The following is a 19,450-nucleotide window of genomic DNA, read 5'->3' as shown; positions in this document are numbered from 1 at the left end:
ACATCTGACGGTGGATCATAATTTTTTTTAATTGCTTCTGTTGTGGGTTGGTTGAATTTGAAAGTGCCTTCCCCCCGGGGGTATATGTTTTACTGGAACAGCCCTAATAACCAATCTAAAAAATCCACCTTACTAAAATCAATACTTTGAGACTTTTCGTATCCTAACACAAATGTATTAATCCCATCAGAGCAGTATCTTTTATCATTAAAATTACACAGACCAGATTTTATGATAACATCAGTCTCAATTTGATGACAATTTGATCTTATTTCCATGATCTCAACATAACTAGAAAACCCGTCTAGCACACCCTTATGATTGTCAAATCCTATCACCTTACCTACCACATTTCTTTTTAATGTTAGCTCATTTCTGTACTTCATTATCGGCTAATTTCAGACAGTACATTTTAATATGCAATCTGATGAACTTGGTTATAATTTTCATAGCAACCTCATCCTTAAATTTTTCTAATACTTTTTTTTATATTGTTGTTGCATTGAAATCCACAGTTTTTTTGTATAATCTGAAAGATCAAACATCTCTCAGTTATCATAAAATTTTTGATAAATGTTATCAGGTTTTATCAGCGAGTCAGTATCTGTAAATAACAGCTCTGCATCAGGACACTTAACCTTTACAAAATTGTAATGAAAATGGTGCATTAGCCATTCTGATATCTCAAGTACTGCAATACTGACATAAACTGGCTTAATTAACCTCAAGTTTGTCTTTCTTTGTTGAAAGGCTACTAAATGTTCATTAAAAAATTTAATAATAACAAATCATCAGATGCTACAAATTTATTATGACATACCTCATTGATAATCTCAATATTTACTTGTTCACAAAGACACTGTTGTTCGTAAGCTTGAAAAGGTCTTGTTCAAATTCTGTTTTGGCAGCTGCTCGTCGTGCTGTGTTTGAATCTCTTTTACTCTGCGTCCATGGTGATTTATTAAATTTTAGCATATGATGAACTTTTCTTAATTTTAGCTCATGATCAACTGCTTGCTTAAGATTTTTATTGTGTAAAAAGTATCTCCATTTGTCAAGCGAATTAGGAACTAATTTTTGAACAACATATTTACCACTAGTGCTAGCACTAGATGAATAATTTCTGTTTTTCTGATAATGAACTGTAAAGGATCAGCATTGAATCTGGACAAAATGGACGGTCTTATGCGCGTCACAAAGCTCAACAGGATAGTCAAGATCATCTTCAGTTAAATAACTAACATCATAAGCTGTTACGATTTTATCAGTTTCGTGGAAAAAAATGGTTTTTCACTGATCCACCTAACCTGACCAACTCGCATAGACTCTGACGTGGAATAGCCATATTAATTACTGGGAATTAGATTATAAAACTTGATGGTGCTGTCTTATCATAGTCGGGTAAATAGTTTTTATTAGCTTTGGCATATTTTTTTTGTCATGATGCTTATTCCACTTTTTGTAAAGTTGAACATATCAGAGTCTATTAATAGTTCTAGTTTTGTTTTATTGTGCCTGAGTAATACAGCCCTATTTAGTCCGGGTGCCGAATAATATCAAGCTTGGTCATGTCTAGTTATCAGCGCTGACATCTCTAAAAAAAAATCAAACATATCTGTGAGCACCAGTACATCTGTGATAAGATGCAAATCATGATAATCACTGAGGTTTTTAAAGCAATACGAGTCTCATATTGATTGAACATATTAAGCATAATTATCATTACTAACACTTTCAAGATTTAACCTTGAATGAAACTTACCTTTGTCAGGTAGATACGTTCATCACATCTAATCTGCTCCAATTATCAAGATATTTTTAGGAAAATATGCCTTTTCTTGTCAATAAACTTATTGATCACCGAAATGCTTAGTCAAATTATCATATTGACTGCAGCCTTTGACTAGCTCATCTAGCGATGCAGCCATAAACTGCAGACTAACAATAGATCTCAACTTGCCTAGTGCCACTGACATGTACTTTTCATTGTTATTTGGGATGCACTTTATGTTGTCATTGATGTTAATATTCAGATGGTTTATTATATCCTTGTTTCTGAACACTTCATTGATGATATGAGAATCATATCCTCTGAAATTGTGAAAGACAACAGGAACGAAATCTGGTGCGGTATATTTTAAATTACATTTATCATGTGCTGGACTGCGATGCTTTCCATTAATTTGGCAGTGATCTTTACAGTCAGATCCAAGCTCAGGCATAAACAATTTCAACCTCTTCTTTTACTGTTAGCTGTTTCATTGCTTTTGTCTTAGCAAGTAAGATCATAATAGCATTGATCTCGTCAATAAGGTTCCTTACCAACCAGACAGCAGGATTCACTCCATGATAACTCTTTATTGGTTTTGATAATCACACACACAGAAATTAATCTTGAATTTGGGTACGTGACCAACTCTAGGACAGTTTGCCCTACTGTTCTATCTCTGCCGAGGTACATAGCTGACTCAAAGGCACAGTATCTTTTCTGTCCTGGCTTTGGTATACAGCTGAATCTAGGGCAGTTTACCCTATTTTTTACATTCTCTTGATATTCCATCTCACTTTAATGTTTCAGAACATATACTGAACATGTTTTGGAGGGATGGAAGACAATAAAAGTAGAACCAAATGAAACTTGCTTCAGAGGACCATACCCTGTTGGTTTAGACCCCGTAAGTGCAAGCATTTATGTACCCTTTCATACACAGTTATATACATTCCCATGCACATTTATATACCAACCCATGCATATTTATAAACCCTGCCATGCACATTTATATATCCTTCCATGCATGTTTATGAACCCTTCCATGCAAATTTATATATTCTTCCATGCACATTTATAAACCTTTCCATGCACATTTATATATCCTTCCATGCACATTTATAAACCCTCCCATGCACATTTATATATCATTCCATACATATTTATAAACCCTTCCATGCAAATTTATATATCCTTCCATGCACATTTATAAACCCTTCCATGCATATTTATAAACCCTTCCATGCATATTTATAAACCCTTCCAAGCATATTTATAAACAGTTCCATGCAAATTTATATATCCTTCCATGCACATTTATAAACCCATCCAAGCACATTTATAAACCCTTCCAAGCACATGTATAAATCCCTCCAAACATATTTATAAACCCTTCCAAACCCCTCCAAACACATGTATAAACCCTTCGAAGCACTTTTATAAACCCTTCCTAGGACATCTATAAACCCTTCCAAACCCCATCAAGCACATTTATATACCCTTCCAAGCACATTTATAAAGCCTTCCATGCATATTTATAAACCCTTCCAAGCACGTGTATAAACCCCTCCAAACATATTTATAAATACTTCCAAACCCCTCTAAGCACATGTATAAACTTTTCCAAGCACAATTATTAACCCTTCCAAACAACCCCCCCAGTACAAAAATAAACCCATCCAACCACATTTATAAACCCCTCCAAACCCTTCCAAGCACATTTATTAATCCCTCCAAACCCCTTCAAGCACATTTTATAAACCCTTCCAAGCAAATTTATAAAACCCTCCAAGCACATTTATAAACCCTTCCAAACCCCACCAAGGACATTTATAAACCCTTTCCAAGCACATTTATAAACCCCTCCAAGCACATTTATAAACCCTTCCAAACCCCACCAAGGACATTTATAAACCCTTTCCAAGCACATTTATAAACCCTTCCAAGCACATTTATAAACCCCTTCATGCACATGTATATTATTACCTTCCCATGTACATTTATAAACCCTACCATGCACACCCTACCATGCACATTCATATACCTTCCCATGCATATTTATAAACCCATACATGGCATATTTATATGCCTACCCATGCATATTTATAAACCCTTCCATATATATTTATATGACCCCCAATGCACATTTATATAACCTCCCATGCACATTTATATACCTTCTAATGCATATTTATGTACCCTTCCATGCACAGTTATATAACCTTCCATGCACATTTTAATACCTTCCCATGCATATTTATAAGCCCTTACATGCATATTTATATACCCTTCCATTCAAATTTGTATACTCTTCCATGCATATTTATAAACCCTACCATGCACACACTTATAAACCCTTCCAGGCACATTTATAAACCCAAACTCCTCCAGGCACATTTATAAACCCTTCTATGCACAATTATAAACCTTTCCAAGCATTTATAAACCCCTCCAAGCACATTTATAAACCCTTCCAAGCACATTTATAAACCCCTCCATGCACAATTATGTGTCCTTCAATGCACATTTATAAACCCCTCCTAGCACATTTATAAGCCCCTTCAAACTCCTCCAAGCACATTTATAAACCCCTCCATACCCCTCCAAGCACATTTATAAACCCTTCCAAACACATTTATAAACCCCTCCGTGCACAATTATGTGTCCTTCTATGCATATTTATAAACCCCTCCTAGCACATTTATAAACCCCTCCAAACTCCTCCAAGCACATTTATAAACCCCTCCATACCCCTCCAAGCACATTTATAAACCCTTCCAAACACATTTATAAACCCATGCGCAAGTATATGCCCATCTATGCACATTTATATACCTTCTCATGCTCACTATATACCCTTCCATGCATGTTTATATACCCTTCTATGCACATTTATATACCCTTCATTGCACATTTACATACCATCTCATGCACATTTATAAACCCTCCCATGCACAATTATATACCCTTCTATGCACATTTATATACCCTTCATTGCACATTTACATACCATCTCATGCACATTTATAAACCCTCCCATGCACAATTATATACCCTTCTATGCACATTTATATACCCTTCATTGCACATTTACATACCATCTCATGCACATTTATAAACCCTCCCATGCACAATTATATACCCTTCTATGCACATTTATATACCCTTCATTGCACATTTATATACCCTCTCATGCACATGTATAAACCCTCCCATGCACAATTATATACCCTTCTATGCACATTTATATACCCTCTCGTGCACACTTATATACCCTCTCATGAACACATATACCGTCCCATGCACATTCTCTGCCCTTCCACATTCTGCACACAATTACTCAATAATAGAACTTTCGGACATACAACAGTTATAAATGACCACTTACTATAGTATCACAGGACATGGATGAATAAATGGAGGTAGATTCAGACAAATAGTATGACCAGATTGCATGAATGGCTTGAGAGAAGTAGATAAAGTCTGAGAATTGCCTGACCTGTTTAAAATAGAAAAATAGCACTTGTGTCAGACGTAGACCTTGGAAAATTGTACTTGTCTGACTTTGAAAATGTATAGTCACATCCATCATTCTATGGGATTTGATCATCCCTGATATTTATTTGTCTCTACAAATTGTACAGAAGAGATTAATTAAAAATTTTAAAATATGATTTCCAATGTTTTTGGTTGCATGAATATATTTGCTAAATTTTAATATGATGTACCCCTCCCCACCTGATTATTGAGGTCCACTTTTGTCAAACCAGTGCTAATACATAACTCTGAATGATGTAATCATTACAATGTGATCAGTATGATGTCACTTTATACAGGTGTATTCTAGACTAAGCACTATGGGAGAGATTTGGATGGAAAATGATCTGGTTGCAGCTCTTGTCTCTTGTTAAATAATGAAAAAGAAAAATTCTTGTACAGTTTTAATAATCACAGTAACTGCTATGTGAAAGAAAAAGATGAAGTCATTGAAAGTCTATGAATTAAAAGTAAATCTTCAGTAATGTATGATACGCCATAAATTGAATGGTCAGGCTTTTTGTTGTGGAAAAAAGGAATATGATCTCAATTGTGAGACTCTAAAATTTGTTTTATCTAAAATACCATTTTCTTTTTTTTGTACATTTGATAAAAGATGATCTTCAGATTATGCAAATTTTATGCATTTTTAATTATTCAGTAAGCTAATATTTTATGACAAATAATGACATACCTTTCCCATTCTTTTCTGTGTAATGACCCTTACTTGGGGATAGATATGCTTAGCTTTCAGAAGTATACACCATCCTATAATTTTGTTATTATTATTTTGGATTGCTTGAACCCTTAACTTTGTAATAAAAATTTTTTTTTAAAGTTAAATATTCCCAACATTTCATACTGGTTATTCTTAAAGCTACAAACATGAAACAGTAATGTAATAATATGTTTATGATTGAAACCACTGGTGGTGGCCTACAGTATTGGACCTGACCAGGTTGGGGAAGAGGAAGGATAACTGCAAAGTGTTGGGAAAAATGATATTTTTCTGCAGAATTCTGATAAAAATGAGCAAATTTAATCTCAAAATAAGATTCTTGTCACATTTTGTTACATAAATTCCTTTTCTGTGTCATTTGTTAAACAAAATAAATAGTATGTAAAGGTGTACGAAAATGGTGGAAACTGAGGGAACAGAACTCCTAGTCAGGGATTATTCAGTATTAACTTAGATAAGGAGATTTTCTTGTATTGTCTTGTTGTATGTTGTCAGGCACGCTATTCACAATTCTCTCTCACATGTGCATCAGTATCTATCCGACATAGGGACTGCAGAAAATTAGGATCACTTCATGAGTGAAACTGCTTTATCTTTTGTTTTATTATATTTCAAAGTAAAAGATTTTTAATAAATGTTTCAATTTACTTTATTCAGGTTTGGCAGCTTTCTGAAAATAAAATTACTGTGACTAACTCTTTCAAGATGAAAGTTTCTGTGATATTTGGTGTGACTCAGATGTTGTTTGGAGTGGCTCTGAGTCTTCTGAACCACAGGTTTGTACACTTCATTACTTTAATTCCTACTTCAGTACTCATTTTACTTTACAATGGTTGGTGGAGGGTTAGAAGGGCATGTTTTCAAAGACCCCATTGCCCTTACAATTTTAACCATTCTGATAAATACTTCAACAGTTTGCATTATCACACAATCACCTCACCCATATTAAATAGATCAAATCCCCAACATAGCATCCATGGCAATTTTTTTTGAAAATCATGTTATTGCTGTTTTTCTTGGGAAAGCCAGTTGTACTGAGATGGGGTTTTTGCTGAAAGGCTTTTCATGGTATGCAGTTGGTCCTAAATGAAATAGAAGAGTATATGACATATAAAATGGATACCACTGCTGTTATTCTGAAAAATCTGTGGAACAGATGGTCACTGTAACATGTGGTGTTTTGCTGCCATGGACCTGTTTCCATCAGCTGTTGTCCATCATTTGCTTCTTTGCAGTTGCTTGTTATCACTACTCATAAACTGCTGAAAGTCATGAAAGTTGGCATACAGTTTAATCCTGAAGTACAGTTAGCCTTTAGTGAAAATAGTGTCCCTTACAACTTTTTTCTTTCTTTATCACTACTCCAAAAAAACATAGTCATATTAACATGGGGTTTTCACTAAAAGACTGCTTATTATGTTTAAATAGTCATCGGTGAAAATAGAACTGATCTGACATCCGGCATGGCCAGTTCAGCAGCTATCATGAAAATCTAATTATCACTACTCATCCTGGACATATTGGTCAGATTAAAACAATGTTTTCAGTAAATGACTTCTTATGAAATGTAGATGGCCATTACAAAAATGATGCTGATGTCAAACAAGCCAACATTGCAGGCATCTCTTCTTATTGCTAGTTTTCCTGAAGGAATGGTCACCACAACACTTCTTCCGATATGATGTTGATCCAGATTGAAAATAGTGAAGATAAGACCATCCATTATGACTACCACAACAATCATATTGGATGGTCACACTTACCATGGATTATCTTATAATAATTAATGGGGTTTTCACTGAAACACATATTGCAATATATATGGGGTGCTGTACATATATTATGTGTGTTCTATGTATTGACATGAGGTTTTCACTGAAACACTTCTTGCAGTTTATAAGGGGTAATCTTCAGATGTTGCATGTGTACTATGTTTTGACATAGGGGTTTTCACTGAAACACTTTTTGAAGTATGTCGGGGTGCTCTACAGATTTTATGTATGTACTATGTATTGACATGGGGTTTTCACTGAAACACTTCGCAGTGTAAAGGCGGTGCTGAACTGATGCTGTACATACTGTGTTTTGACATGGGGTTTTCACTGAAACACTTTTTGTGATGTATATGAGGTGCTCTACAAAGCTTACATAATACTATATATTGACACTGAAACACATATTGCAACATACAGTTCTGTATTAAAATGATGTGACTCCAAAATAGCTGCCATAGTGCCCATCTTGAGACTACTCTTATACTGCTTCTGCCAGATAAATGGTTGTATCGAGATGGGTTTTTCACCAAGACACTAAGAGATGAACCAGGTCCTGAGTTAAAATTGTGCTTTACTGACATCTGTATCGGCAACCATAGTGGTCATCAAAAAAGAAAAAGTTAACAAATTGTATTAAAAGAATGGTGGTATGGACATGATATTTTCACTGAAATATTTCTTAGTGTATGTAATTGGTTTTGAATGAAACTGATGCAGATGTTACCACCAATATGCCTGGAGTCATTGTGAATATGTATAAAGAAAACATCGCTACTTGTAATTTGGTATTACTTTGAGCTTAAGGACATGATGACTTGTACAAAAGAAATTTTACCAGATGTATTTCATCATTTTTCATTATACATATTTATGTTGAGCATTCCGTCATGAATTATAAAGTCACAGGTCTTGTCTTTGCTTTTTTTATATTTTTTTAAAATATATATATCTAGACTGGTTTGTGGGCATGATAATAGAAAGTATGAATGGATTTTTATGAAATGAATTTGGTGGGTATATCTGAATAATATCTTGAATGATGTCCATTCAGTAACTTCATTTTGATTTGACCAAACTTGGCATGTAGATATATCTTGACAGTGAAAAAAGTTTCAGTTATCTTCTGTTCATAATACCAGGTTCAAGGTCATTGATCATGACAAGGACTTTTGTCCTGAACTTAAAGGTTTCTTCTGATTATATTAACTTTAATAAGTTAAAAAAAGACTTTTGTTACCAAATTCGGTATGTAGGAGTTTCTCACAAATATCTGAGATGGCTTCAGTTAAAAGGAAGAAAAGGATAGAAGAAAGAGACATATAATTCATTCCTAGAAATACTTTTTGACAAGTAGAGCAGCATGATCTTTGAGGGACTGATGTGAATGAATTGTCCTGAAAAGTAGGAGGTTATATTAACATGAGGTTGAAATGAACTTCTGATTTTGTCATCATGTTCTGAACCTTATACATAGCTGCCAACCCTCACGAATTTGGTGTGAATTTCACGACTTTTTCAGTGATTCACGGATTCACGCCGCAAGCCAAAAATTCACAAATTCTCCAATCCTCAATTATTTTAAATCTTTAATAAAATAACCGATTTCCCGTTAAGCGCTAGTCGTGATATTCGCAGTTGCCGAAACGGTCCGGTACTGCTGGTCGCGATATTAGTAGATCTACACCCGATTAGTACAGTTGGCCCGGTAGCAAGCATTTTAGCCTATTTTAATCTGTATGTATAAGAGTAGTTTTGCATGTGCTTTCGAGAGAAACTAGGGCCTAACCGGAATTTTGCTCCGCGCATGCCTCACCAACACTGATTTGAGTTACGGTTCAGCATCGCATGTACGATTTTGAAAACGTCTTCACCACTAAGAAAAAAGAACTCTGTTACTCAAAAAGTGAAGTTTAATTTGGAATATATCAAAAATTGGCCGTGCATTCTGCCATTAAACATTGATATTCATCATGCTTTTTGCACTCAGTGCGCCATCGCAGAGACGATGTGAGGAAGCACGTCGGTTGCATAAAACACGTAGAAGTTGGGAAAATTAAACATTCATAGATTTCAGCTCCGGAATATTTTAAACAATTGGCGGAAGAAATGCAGGCTACCAACACGGAAGCATTATTTGTGAGTTTTCTTGTCGAACACAATTTACCTTTATCAGCTGGAGACCATACTAAACATTTGTTCTGACAAATGTTGCTGGACTCGAAAATCGATTCCAAATTTTCCTGTGGATGGACCAGAAGTGCTGCAGCTCCTGTGCATTCCTCACAGCAACAGTGCAAGCGAAAGTGTATTTTCTCTTGTGAGGAAAAATAAGACTTTAGGGCCTCCGTAGCTGCAGAAAATTTGTCAGTAATTTTAGTCACCAAGATCAACCAGCCGGCAAGAAGTCTGAACTGTTTAGAAAACAAATTTACGATCAAGCAGTTGAGGAAGTTTAAGTCTGCCACAGTATCATGTCTTGATAAATAAATATTTCTGCATATATGTAGTGTTTTAGTTTTATATTGCGAACTTGATATAGTGTAGTATTGACGGTCGGAGTGGTCAGAGTGGATGGAGTTATTGTCATGGTATTTTTCACGAATTCTTGTCCAAATTCACGACTTTTTATCCCTATTTTCACTAATTGTGAGCCTGGAAGGTTGGCAGCTATGCTTATATTCAGTAGTCTCTTTCATGTTGGTGTCACAGATACTATTTGTTAGAATTTCTGTCCCACAGCTGTTGATTATTTCCCTTGAAATTTGGCAGACGTTATTAACATTGTGTGAACATACTCCATCGTCATGCTTAGGTGAGTTTTTACAAAGTTATGCCCTTTTTTTTTTGGTCTAATGCAAATTGTTCGTACATGCATGCTTACACTCTGCCAGATTCTAAAAGCACTATTCCTTAAGACAAGAGAAGGGGCATCCATATCTTATGGACACATTTCTAAGTTTTAAATAATGCAAATTGACATTTCCCCCCAAAATATTAAATTCTGTGTTTTGATGAGTTGAACATTGTCAGAATTGGCATACATGTTGCATTGTGGTATACATTACATGTTGCACTGTGGTATACATTATATGTTGCATTGTGGTATACATGTGGCATTGTGGTATACATTACATGTTGCATTGTGGTATACATGTTGCATTGCGGTATACATTACATGTTGTATTGTGGTATACATTACATGTGGCATTGTGGTATACATTACATGTTATATTGCAAATGATCAATGAGTTAAAATATTCAGCAGGTATGAGATCTGGGAACAGAGATCACATTGGGGGGGGGGGGATTGTAAACTGTTTTTCCCATTACAGTGAAGAGCTAAGTGGCTGTTGCTGTTAGATTGCTGTAGGATAACCAAGGGCTATGGTGTATTGAATGTAATCAATGTCTCAAAAGGTCAGAGGTTAGAACCATGAGATAAGAAATTAAGGATCAATTTCTTTGTGGAATTGGAAACTGAATTTACCTATCACAATGAAGGGTTATGGTGCTGCTAGCTTACCTCTTTGAAGTAAAAAAGAATGTTTGGATATTTAAACAGGTCTTCAGAATAGTTTTTATTTACATTTGTTGGCATTCTTGAATGTCACAGAAATAACACACTGACATTGCACTTCTTTGATCCTGGTGTCAGTTCTTGCTTCTGGCATATGTAATGTCATTTTGTGAACCTCCTTGGGATTTGTGGGTTCTCTGCATTCCACCAACCTCACAAAAGTTACAGTATATGACAACCTAGCTAGGGATTTTCTTGTCATGTTTGTGAGTGTTGTCTGGGTCAATCAATATTGGAAGAAGAAAAAAAAAAGGAAAATATTTGTTTAAGATACATGCTAAATTTTGTATGGTTTCAAAATGTTTGGGGTCCGTGTTTAGTCATAGAGGATACTCAAAACAAATTTTAACTTGAAACCATGTACTGAATTTGAAATATGCTTGGTGCAGAAATCACTGCAGGATAAATAAATTTTAATTTTAATTATATTTCTATTTCAGATACTTCAGAAAGCCACTGAATATTCTCTGTGAATTCATTCCCCAGCTGATATTCATGTGCTCCATCTTTGGCTACCTAATAATCCTAATCTTTGTTAAATGGACACATTTTACATCAAAAGATTCATCTAGCGCACCTAACTTACTCATAGGTGAGTTACAAATTCTCTCTTTCTATGTATTATTGATTTTCCATAACAGTTATTATTAGCTCCAGTCATTTTTAGATTACTGGTCATACACCAGAAGACCCTATGCATCATCTGACATCACCTGCCAATGTTCATATGTACTAAAGCAAAAGTTTGTTATTGCTGCATCTCCTAAATTACTTGAAGGATTGCCTTGAAAGTTTGCACACATCATTCCCAAGGTCTAGTCACTCCTGACTGAAAAATGTTCCGCTTCAGATGTCCATTATGGCCATCACACCAGCCATCTGCAAATGTTTTTATTACTCCTGAATGGAAGGTAATACCAAAATATTTGGTCCTAAATGAAAATATTGCCACCTGAACATCCAGATTGGTGATGTTGGACATCATGTTGTCACTGCTTCTCATGAATAGATCGTCATATCAAAATGGGGTTTTCAGGAAAAGGCTTTTTATGTCTGCTTGGTCCTAAATGAAAATGGTGTACATCTGACATCCAATATGGTCACTATGTTAACCATCTTGAAAATCTTATTGCTACTCCTCCCAAGTGGAAAATCATATTGGCATGGGGTTTTCACCAGTACACTTTTGTGATGTCTAGTTGGTCCTAAATGAAAATGTTGCTGCCCAGATACCTAATATGGCCACAATACTGGTCATCTTGTCAATCTAGTTATTGCTACTCCACTTAAATGCATTGTCCTATCAGTTACAGTATGGGCTTTTCACTTATGATGTTTAGTTGGTCCTGTATGAAAATAGTGTTGATCTGATATCCAGTATGGTCACCACTGTGATAGCGGTGTTCATGAAAATCTTGTTATTGCTACTACTCATTATTGTTTCATCATAACTCTTCTTATGATGTCTATAGTTGGTTTCAAATTTTAAAAAATCTTATCTGATTTCCAGTATGGTCATTTTCAAATTGTATTACTACTCCAAAATGATCCCTATAAATTCTTCTTTTTTGGCAGCTTTGTATATTTGTGTCCCACACCAATAGTAATGTTGTATGTTTATCACCTTGCCGTAGGCTTCATCTAGTAGCTAGAGCCCTACCTTTGAGCCCAAATTACACTAATTAATTATTAATCTGCTGAGTACCATACCAACTCTAGGTGAATCTATCTCCATCACCGGTGTGCTCTGTTTGCTGGATTCACCACGATTGAGGCTAACATAAGAAATGCTAACTTAATGAAGTCACTGAGGGTAATCACAGAACATGCCTTGCCCACACCTAGTTTACAATATCAGGTCCATGCAGCATGTTTTCATTTTGCAGAAGATGTATGGTGTTATATCTTATAAAGACCAAAAGAATAGAGCATGTTTGAAATGGTCAGAACACAAATTATTTAGTATACCCCTATTAAGAATCATTGGTGAGGTTTATGGAGAATTTTGAGATGCTTTTCCCAGCCCAGATAAATATTTCCCCAGTGCAGATTTCTAGAATGGCAGGTACAGTGACAATTCTGATTCAGTAAAAACTGCGGCAAAAATTAATACACATATTACAGCATGCTTTGTCTTCAAAGTTTTTGACAAGTGATTTGGAGGAAATGGAGACTGATTTTAATACAGTTTTGCAGCCCACTCCACCTAAGCACTGATTACCTTCTAACTTTGCCAGCACACTGGTCCCACAAATCATATATCATAGTTTTCCCGGCTTTTAGCCAACCAGTCCATCCATCTGGTCAATCAGTGACATCGAGCTTTAAGAACAGGTGAACCACATGTCGCTTGACATGTCCAACAGCTCCTGGCTGACTGGGTAGATTGATCATATTCTTGGTTTATTAGCATAATAATAATAATAGTAAATACTTTACTTAATCAGAGTAACTTAGCATATATACTACTCTCCCTTCAGGATGAACAGTCTGTGGTATATACAAGAGAATGTATCGATATAATAAATTGGAGTGCATGTATTTCAATATTTACAATGAAAACTGTTTTGAGATAGTAGTCACATGATTTCATTTTGAACACATTTAGATTTGTTTCTGATATAATTGCTTTGGGGAGTTCATTCCATGTAATAGCACCAGAGTAAGCAAATAATTTTTTTGGGGGGGAATGGTGTATTGTAATGATCATCATTTGTAATTTATGTCACTTTAGGTTTTCATACTGTTTTCTGACTTGTAATTTATGTCAATTTAGGTTTTCATACTGTTTTCTGACTTGTAATTTATGTCAATTTAGGCCTTTCATACTGTTTTCTGATTTGAAATGAAACATACCATTCAGATATTGTGGACAAAGTTCATTCTTTACTTCATCAGGCTCTCGGCATTAAAAGGTTAGTGTTAGACTGGATGGCCTGGTGTCAGGATAATGTGACAGGGTGGGACATCATACTACATGTCTGCAGCATGATGCCTCTGTGCTAGACATCACTATAAACTGCCACACTGCAGACATCATAGCGATATGACTGAAAAATTGTTAAAGCTATGTTAAAATTCCTAATCTCACACACACACACACACTCACATGGAAAGATCGGTGTAATTCTATGTAACTTATTGTTGTGGTTACAGTGCCAATTTCAAGATATTTTATGCTATTCTGTGCCACTTTATTGATGTTGACTTTAAAGGTGGTATATTATCAACCCTTTTACCTTTCCTTTTGTTTTTTCAGGACTGATCAATATGTTTTTGATGACATACCCAGAAAACGATAGAAATCCAAGTGTTCATACCTTTTATCCAGGACAGGTATGTAAGCCATCATGTAACTACACTAGCAAGTAGCATATCTTTGAAGCATCGTTTGACTTTAACTTGGTGCATTTATTTTTACATGGATCATTTAGTCTTCTTACGGGCTATAGATTGAAGTTCATCGCTTAGTTTGCATAAAAAGAATGACACAAACCCTCAAGAATCTGGAAAACTCCCATTTTACTTTAGTGAACTTGATAGATAACTGTCACAAGTAAAATAAATCTGAAATGTGCATCAGACACTTTTTGTTACATGAAATTAAATCATAATATAATTAAATTCAATTCCACATTACTTTAATGAAATTAAGTCATAGTATAATTAAATTCAATTCCACATTTACTTACATGAAATTAAATCTCCGTTTCATCAAATTCATTTCCACATTACTGACATGAAATTGACTGCTCTGGTGGCCTAGTGGTTAGAGCGTCTGCCTCAGATGTGGAGGTCGTGGGTTCGATCCCTGGTCGAGTCATACCAAAGACTTACATAAATAGTACTAACAGCTGCCTTGCATGGCACTCAGCATTAGGAGGTTCATGTTAGGACTGGTTGGCCCAGTGTCAGGATAATGTGACGGTGGGACATCATGCTACATGTCTGCAGCATGATGCCCCAGTGCTAAACATCACTATAAACTGTCCAACTGCAGACATCATGGCAATATGATGGAAAAATTGTTAAAGCTACATTAAAAATCCAAATTACACACACACTTACATAAAATTAAATCTCAGTTTCATCAAATTCAGTTTTACATTACTTACATGAAATTAAATCTCAGTTTCATCAAATTCAGTTTCACATTACTTACATGAAATTAAATAACAGTATAGTTAAATTCAATTCCACATTTACCTAAATTTTAATAAAAGATCCAAACGTGTTCTCTGTCATATGATGGAAATTTCTTCTTCAGAATGTCACCACAGGTTGATGTTCCAAATTATGCAGATCTGTTCAGTATTTTGGAGGGTCTAGAGGGGTTAAAGTGGTTGGAAAGTGTTAAGTAGGTCAATAAAAAATTAATGCATAGGGATACTGAATTGTAAACTTATGATTAGGGTTGAGGAAGCAAATGGAAGATTTCATGTGGTATTCAGTTCACCCATGGCTTCTCAGATGTGTTTGGCTGAATCACGAAATTCATATTCACTCCATAATTCATTGCCCTCTTCCGGAACCTGAATAACTCGGTCATTATATTCCACTGCTATTCCATTCCTACATTTGCCTCATAGGAACAAGAGTGGATAGAGGGCACTGAATTGAGTCAGACACATTGGCCGATTAACAGAAAAATAATGGAAAAAGTTAGGTTTAGATAAAGGACGCACATTTTTTTGTCAAAATTTACAATGAGAAATTTATGTCCTAATGATTCAATGGATGTATGGACAATATCAAAGAATCAGAATTTTGTATTGTTGTGTTACAATTTTTGTGCAAAACTATAGGGTCAAAATTACTCCTTTTTTACCTTCCAGGGTGCATCACCAAGGGGTCCTAGGTAGCCCCCTTGACCCCCTACTTTTCAGTATTGTGGTTTTCCCAGCTTTCAGCCATGCAGTTAACACAACTTGATTAGCTGGTTTTTATCCTACATAACCTAAAATGGGTTATGTCATCTTTGAAATGAAAACAAGTGAAGAGTGAATGAAGACTGGGCAGAAAACAAACACAGCGAGTGCAGAATGAATCCCAAAAGCATAATGAATGCAAAGAAAGCTTTGCATCAGTTATTGTGTTAGCATGTAATGGTTCCTCTAAACATTGACAGCCAAATAGTACCAGTTGAAGAAGAAAAAAATTGACAAGAATTCCATAAAATTTGAGAAGATGAACTATTCCAAATAAATCAGAACTTGAAGTACAGCAGGATTAAATATAAAATGTAAAGATGTTAGTAGTTTGTATAAGGTGTATAAATGATCATGGTTTAATTTTTTGTGACGTATGGTAAAAAAGAATTTCCGCAACTCGTTTCTCTCAAAAAGTTCAAAAACATTGTGGGTAAACATCCTGATAAAGTTTCTTCATTTAGATTTAGGTATGCTAAAATACAGCAGGACATTATTGAAAAGAAATGTAAAAAATCTTCTATTTGGGAAATGTTTGTCCATTTGCCAATAAATAAAAGACCTGCAGGTATAGGATGTAGAGTAAGCCATATCTGGTTTCCTGCATTTCATAAGTGGATACTAATGGATAGATGAGTCAAAGTTGTTAGCATGCTAGAAGTGTAATCAAACAGCTGTAGGTAAGAATCTTGTCATCATGACAGCCCAGGTTGACTACTATGCTGTATCCTTGGGCACGGCACTTTACTCCCTTGTCATCAGGACAGCCCAGGTTGACTACTTTGCTGTATCCTTGGGCAAGGCACTTTACTGCCATTTCATCAGGACAGCCCAGGTTGACTACTGTGCTGTATCCTTGGGCATGGCACTTTACTCCCTTGTCATCAGGACAGCCCAGGTTGACTACTGTGCTGTATCCTTGGGCAAGGCACTTTACTCCCTTGTCATCAGAACAGCCCAGGTTGACTACTGTGCTGTATCCTTGGGCAAGGCACTTTACTCCCTTGTCATCAGGACAGCCCAGGTTGACTACTGTGCTGTATCCTTGGGCAAGGCACTTTACTCCCTTGTCATCAGAACAGCCCAGGTTGACTACTGTGCTGTATCCTTGGGCAAGGCACTTTACTCCCTTGTCATCAGGACAGCCCAGGTTGACTACTGTGCTGTATCCTTGGGCATGGCACTTTACTCCCTTGTCATCAGGACAGCCCAGGTTGACTACTGTGCTGTATCCTTGGGCATGGCACTTTACTCCCTTGTCATCAGAACAGCCCAGGTTGACTACTGTGCTGTATCCTTGGGCAAGGCACTTTACTCCCTTGTCATCAGAACAGCCCAGGCTGACTACTGTGCTGTATCCTTGGGCAAGGCACTTTACTCCCTTGTCATCAGAACAGCCCAGGTTGACTACTGTGCTGTATCCTTGGGCAAGGCACTTTACTCCCTTGTCATCAGGACAGCCCAGGTTGACTACTGTGCTGTATCCTTGGGCAAGGCACTTTACTCCCTTGTCATCAGGACAGCCCAGGTTGATTACTGTGCTGTATCCTTGGGCAAGGCACTTTACTCCCTTGTCATCAGGACAGCCCAGGTTGACTACTGTGCTGTATCCTTGGGCAAGGCACTTTACTCCTATTACCTCAACACTAAATAACCATTTTGTGTTGCCATGCTGTAAACCACCTAACCACGCTATAATTTGCCTCATGGATAGTGTCAGGTTCAGGACTTGTGTGTTCATAATGTGACTTGTGTCCCGTTTTTTTCTTTGTGCTACTTTGACTATTTGCAGTCTTTTATTTTTCAAATCTCTTTCATTTCAGAAAGGATTCCAAATTTTCCTTGTAGTATTAGCTATACTATGTGTTCCCTGGATGTTGCTGGTGAAGCCCTTATTACTCAGGCATTGGAATCGTTATGGACAGGTGAGATACGAACTTGAACTCTATTTTTGATTTACTTGTATGTTTCATGTTATATTTGTTGGTCTACATTATCCATGATCAGCAATCAAAAGGAATTGGAATGAAGCATGGAGAATTGAGAGATATAATGAAATTTAATTTCACTTTCTTCCATAGAAGCATGACCTAGGTTTACCTTTACTTTCTTTAGAGATGCTTATGGTATATAATTTCATCATATCAGTCATAATTACAGATTTAAAAGAACGAAATAAGTAATTCCCAGATAACTGATTTGTTTTCTTTTTTAAGATAGCTTTTGCTTCATGTGATTTTATTTATCATTGTATATAATGTTATATATAGACAGTTAACATGTCATAGAAATAACTTGTCTCAAGTTACACAGTATTTTAAGTTTTTTCAAGTTTATTTTCTTTATATTCATTTTACTTGAAGTTCTCAAATGTTAAGTAATTCGTAATTGCTGAAATGGTGGAATGATTTTTTTCCTAGACATGAGACAGTTATCCCAAACTTTTCCATGGCATTGTGGTATAATTAACTTGATGTTATTAGTGGACATACTATAGAGTTCAAATTATAAAGTAACTTTTCATACTTCACACTCAGCTTGTTCTAAAATACAGCATAGTTGATAAAAAGAAGATTCACCATGTGTAGGCACAAAGCGAAATCTAACCATTGGGTCTTGTCAGACCTTAGAATAACTTTTAGGATAGCCAAATCGAATCACTGGGACTCATCAGACCTTGTCCTTAGAATAACTTTTAGCATAGCCAAATCAAATTACTGGGACTCGTCAGACCTTGTCCTTATCAAGCCTTATAATTAGTATAGATTTTAGGATAACCAAAATTCAGCCAGTGGGATTCCTCCAGTCTTGAACTTAAAATAAATCTTAGGAGAGCTAGTATGCAATATAGAGCCTGGCCCAGAAATCCTCATTCTGTGTTAAATGTTGGCAACAGCTGTAGAAGAACAAGTTGAACATATGTTGATCAAAAATTTGATCTGGGGATCATTAATTAATAACATTTCAAAAGACATGGGTCATTAAGTCTTGTTATGTGAGAAATTAAGAAACCTATTCTTCATTTGATTCTCATAGAGTTGTGTATAAAACATGTCCCGAATCAACTGATGGTGATTGATATTTCATGCACTGAATCAAGGAAACATTAAACTTACAGTAATGGAG

The 19,450-nt window shown here is 35.8% G+C and overlaps 1 protein-coding gene across 4 annotated transcripts in view; it reads left to right on the top strand.

Annotated features, from left to right (window-relative positions):
* The window catches only part of LOC149791935 (V-type proton ATPase 116 kDa subunit a 1-like), a 139,215-nt gene that overhangs the window by 76,779 nt on the left and 42,986 nt on the right, over positions 1 to 19,450 (top strand). For all 4 annotated transcript variants that reach the window (XM_089970455.1, XM_089970458.1, XM_089970454.1 and 1 more), the window contains exons 14-18: positions 2,579 to 2,675; positions 6,702 to 6,820; positions 11,837 to 11,988; positions 14,656 to 14,732; positions 18,148 to 18,249. In XM_089970455.1, the coding sequence (XP_089826581.1) occupies positions 2,579 to 2,675; positions 6,702 to 6,820; positions 11,837 to 11,988; positions 14,656 to 14,732; positions 18,148 to 18,249 (547 nt within the window). The remainder of the gene's footprint in view (positions 1 to 2,578; positions 2,676 to 6,701; positions 6,821 to 11,836; positions 11,989 to 14,655; positions 14,733 to 18,147; positions 18,250 to 19,450) is intronic.

The sequence above is a fragment of the Sinohyriopsis cumingii genome, chromosome 9 (genome assembly GCF_028554795.1).
Source record: "Sinohyriopsis cumingii isolate HCF-2022 chromosome 9, ASM2855479v2, whole genome shotgun sequence".
In the NCBI taxonomy this organism is placed as follows: Eukaryota; Metazoa; Mollusca; class Bivalvia; order Unionida; family Unionidae; genus Sinohyriopsis; species Sinohyriopsis cumingii.
Note: the sequence above shows the minus strand (reverse complement) of the source record. Positions and strands in the feature narration are given on the sequence as shown.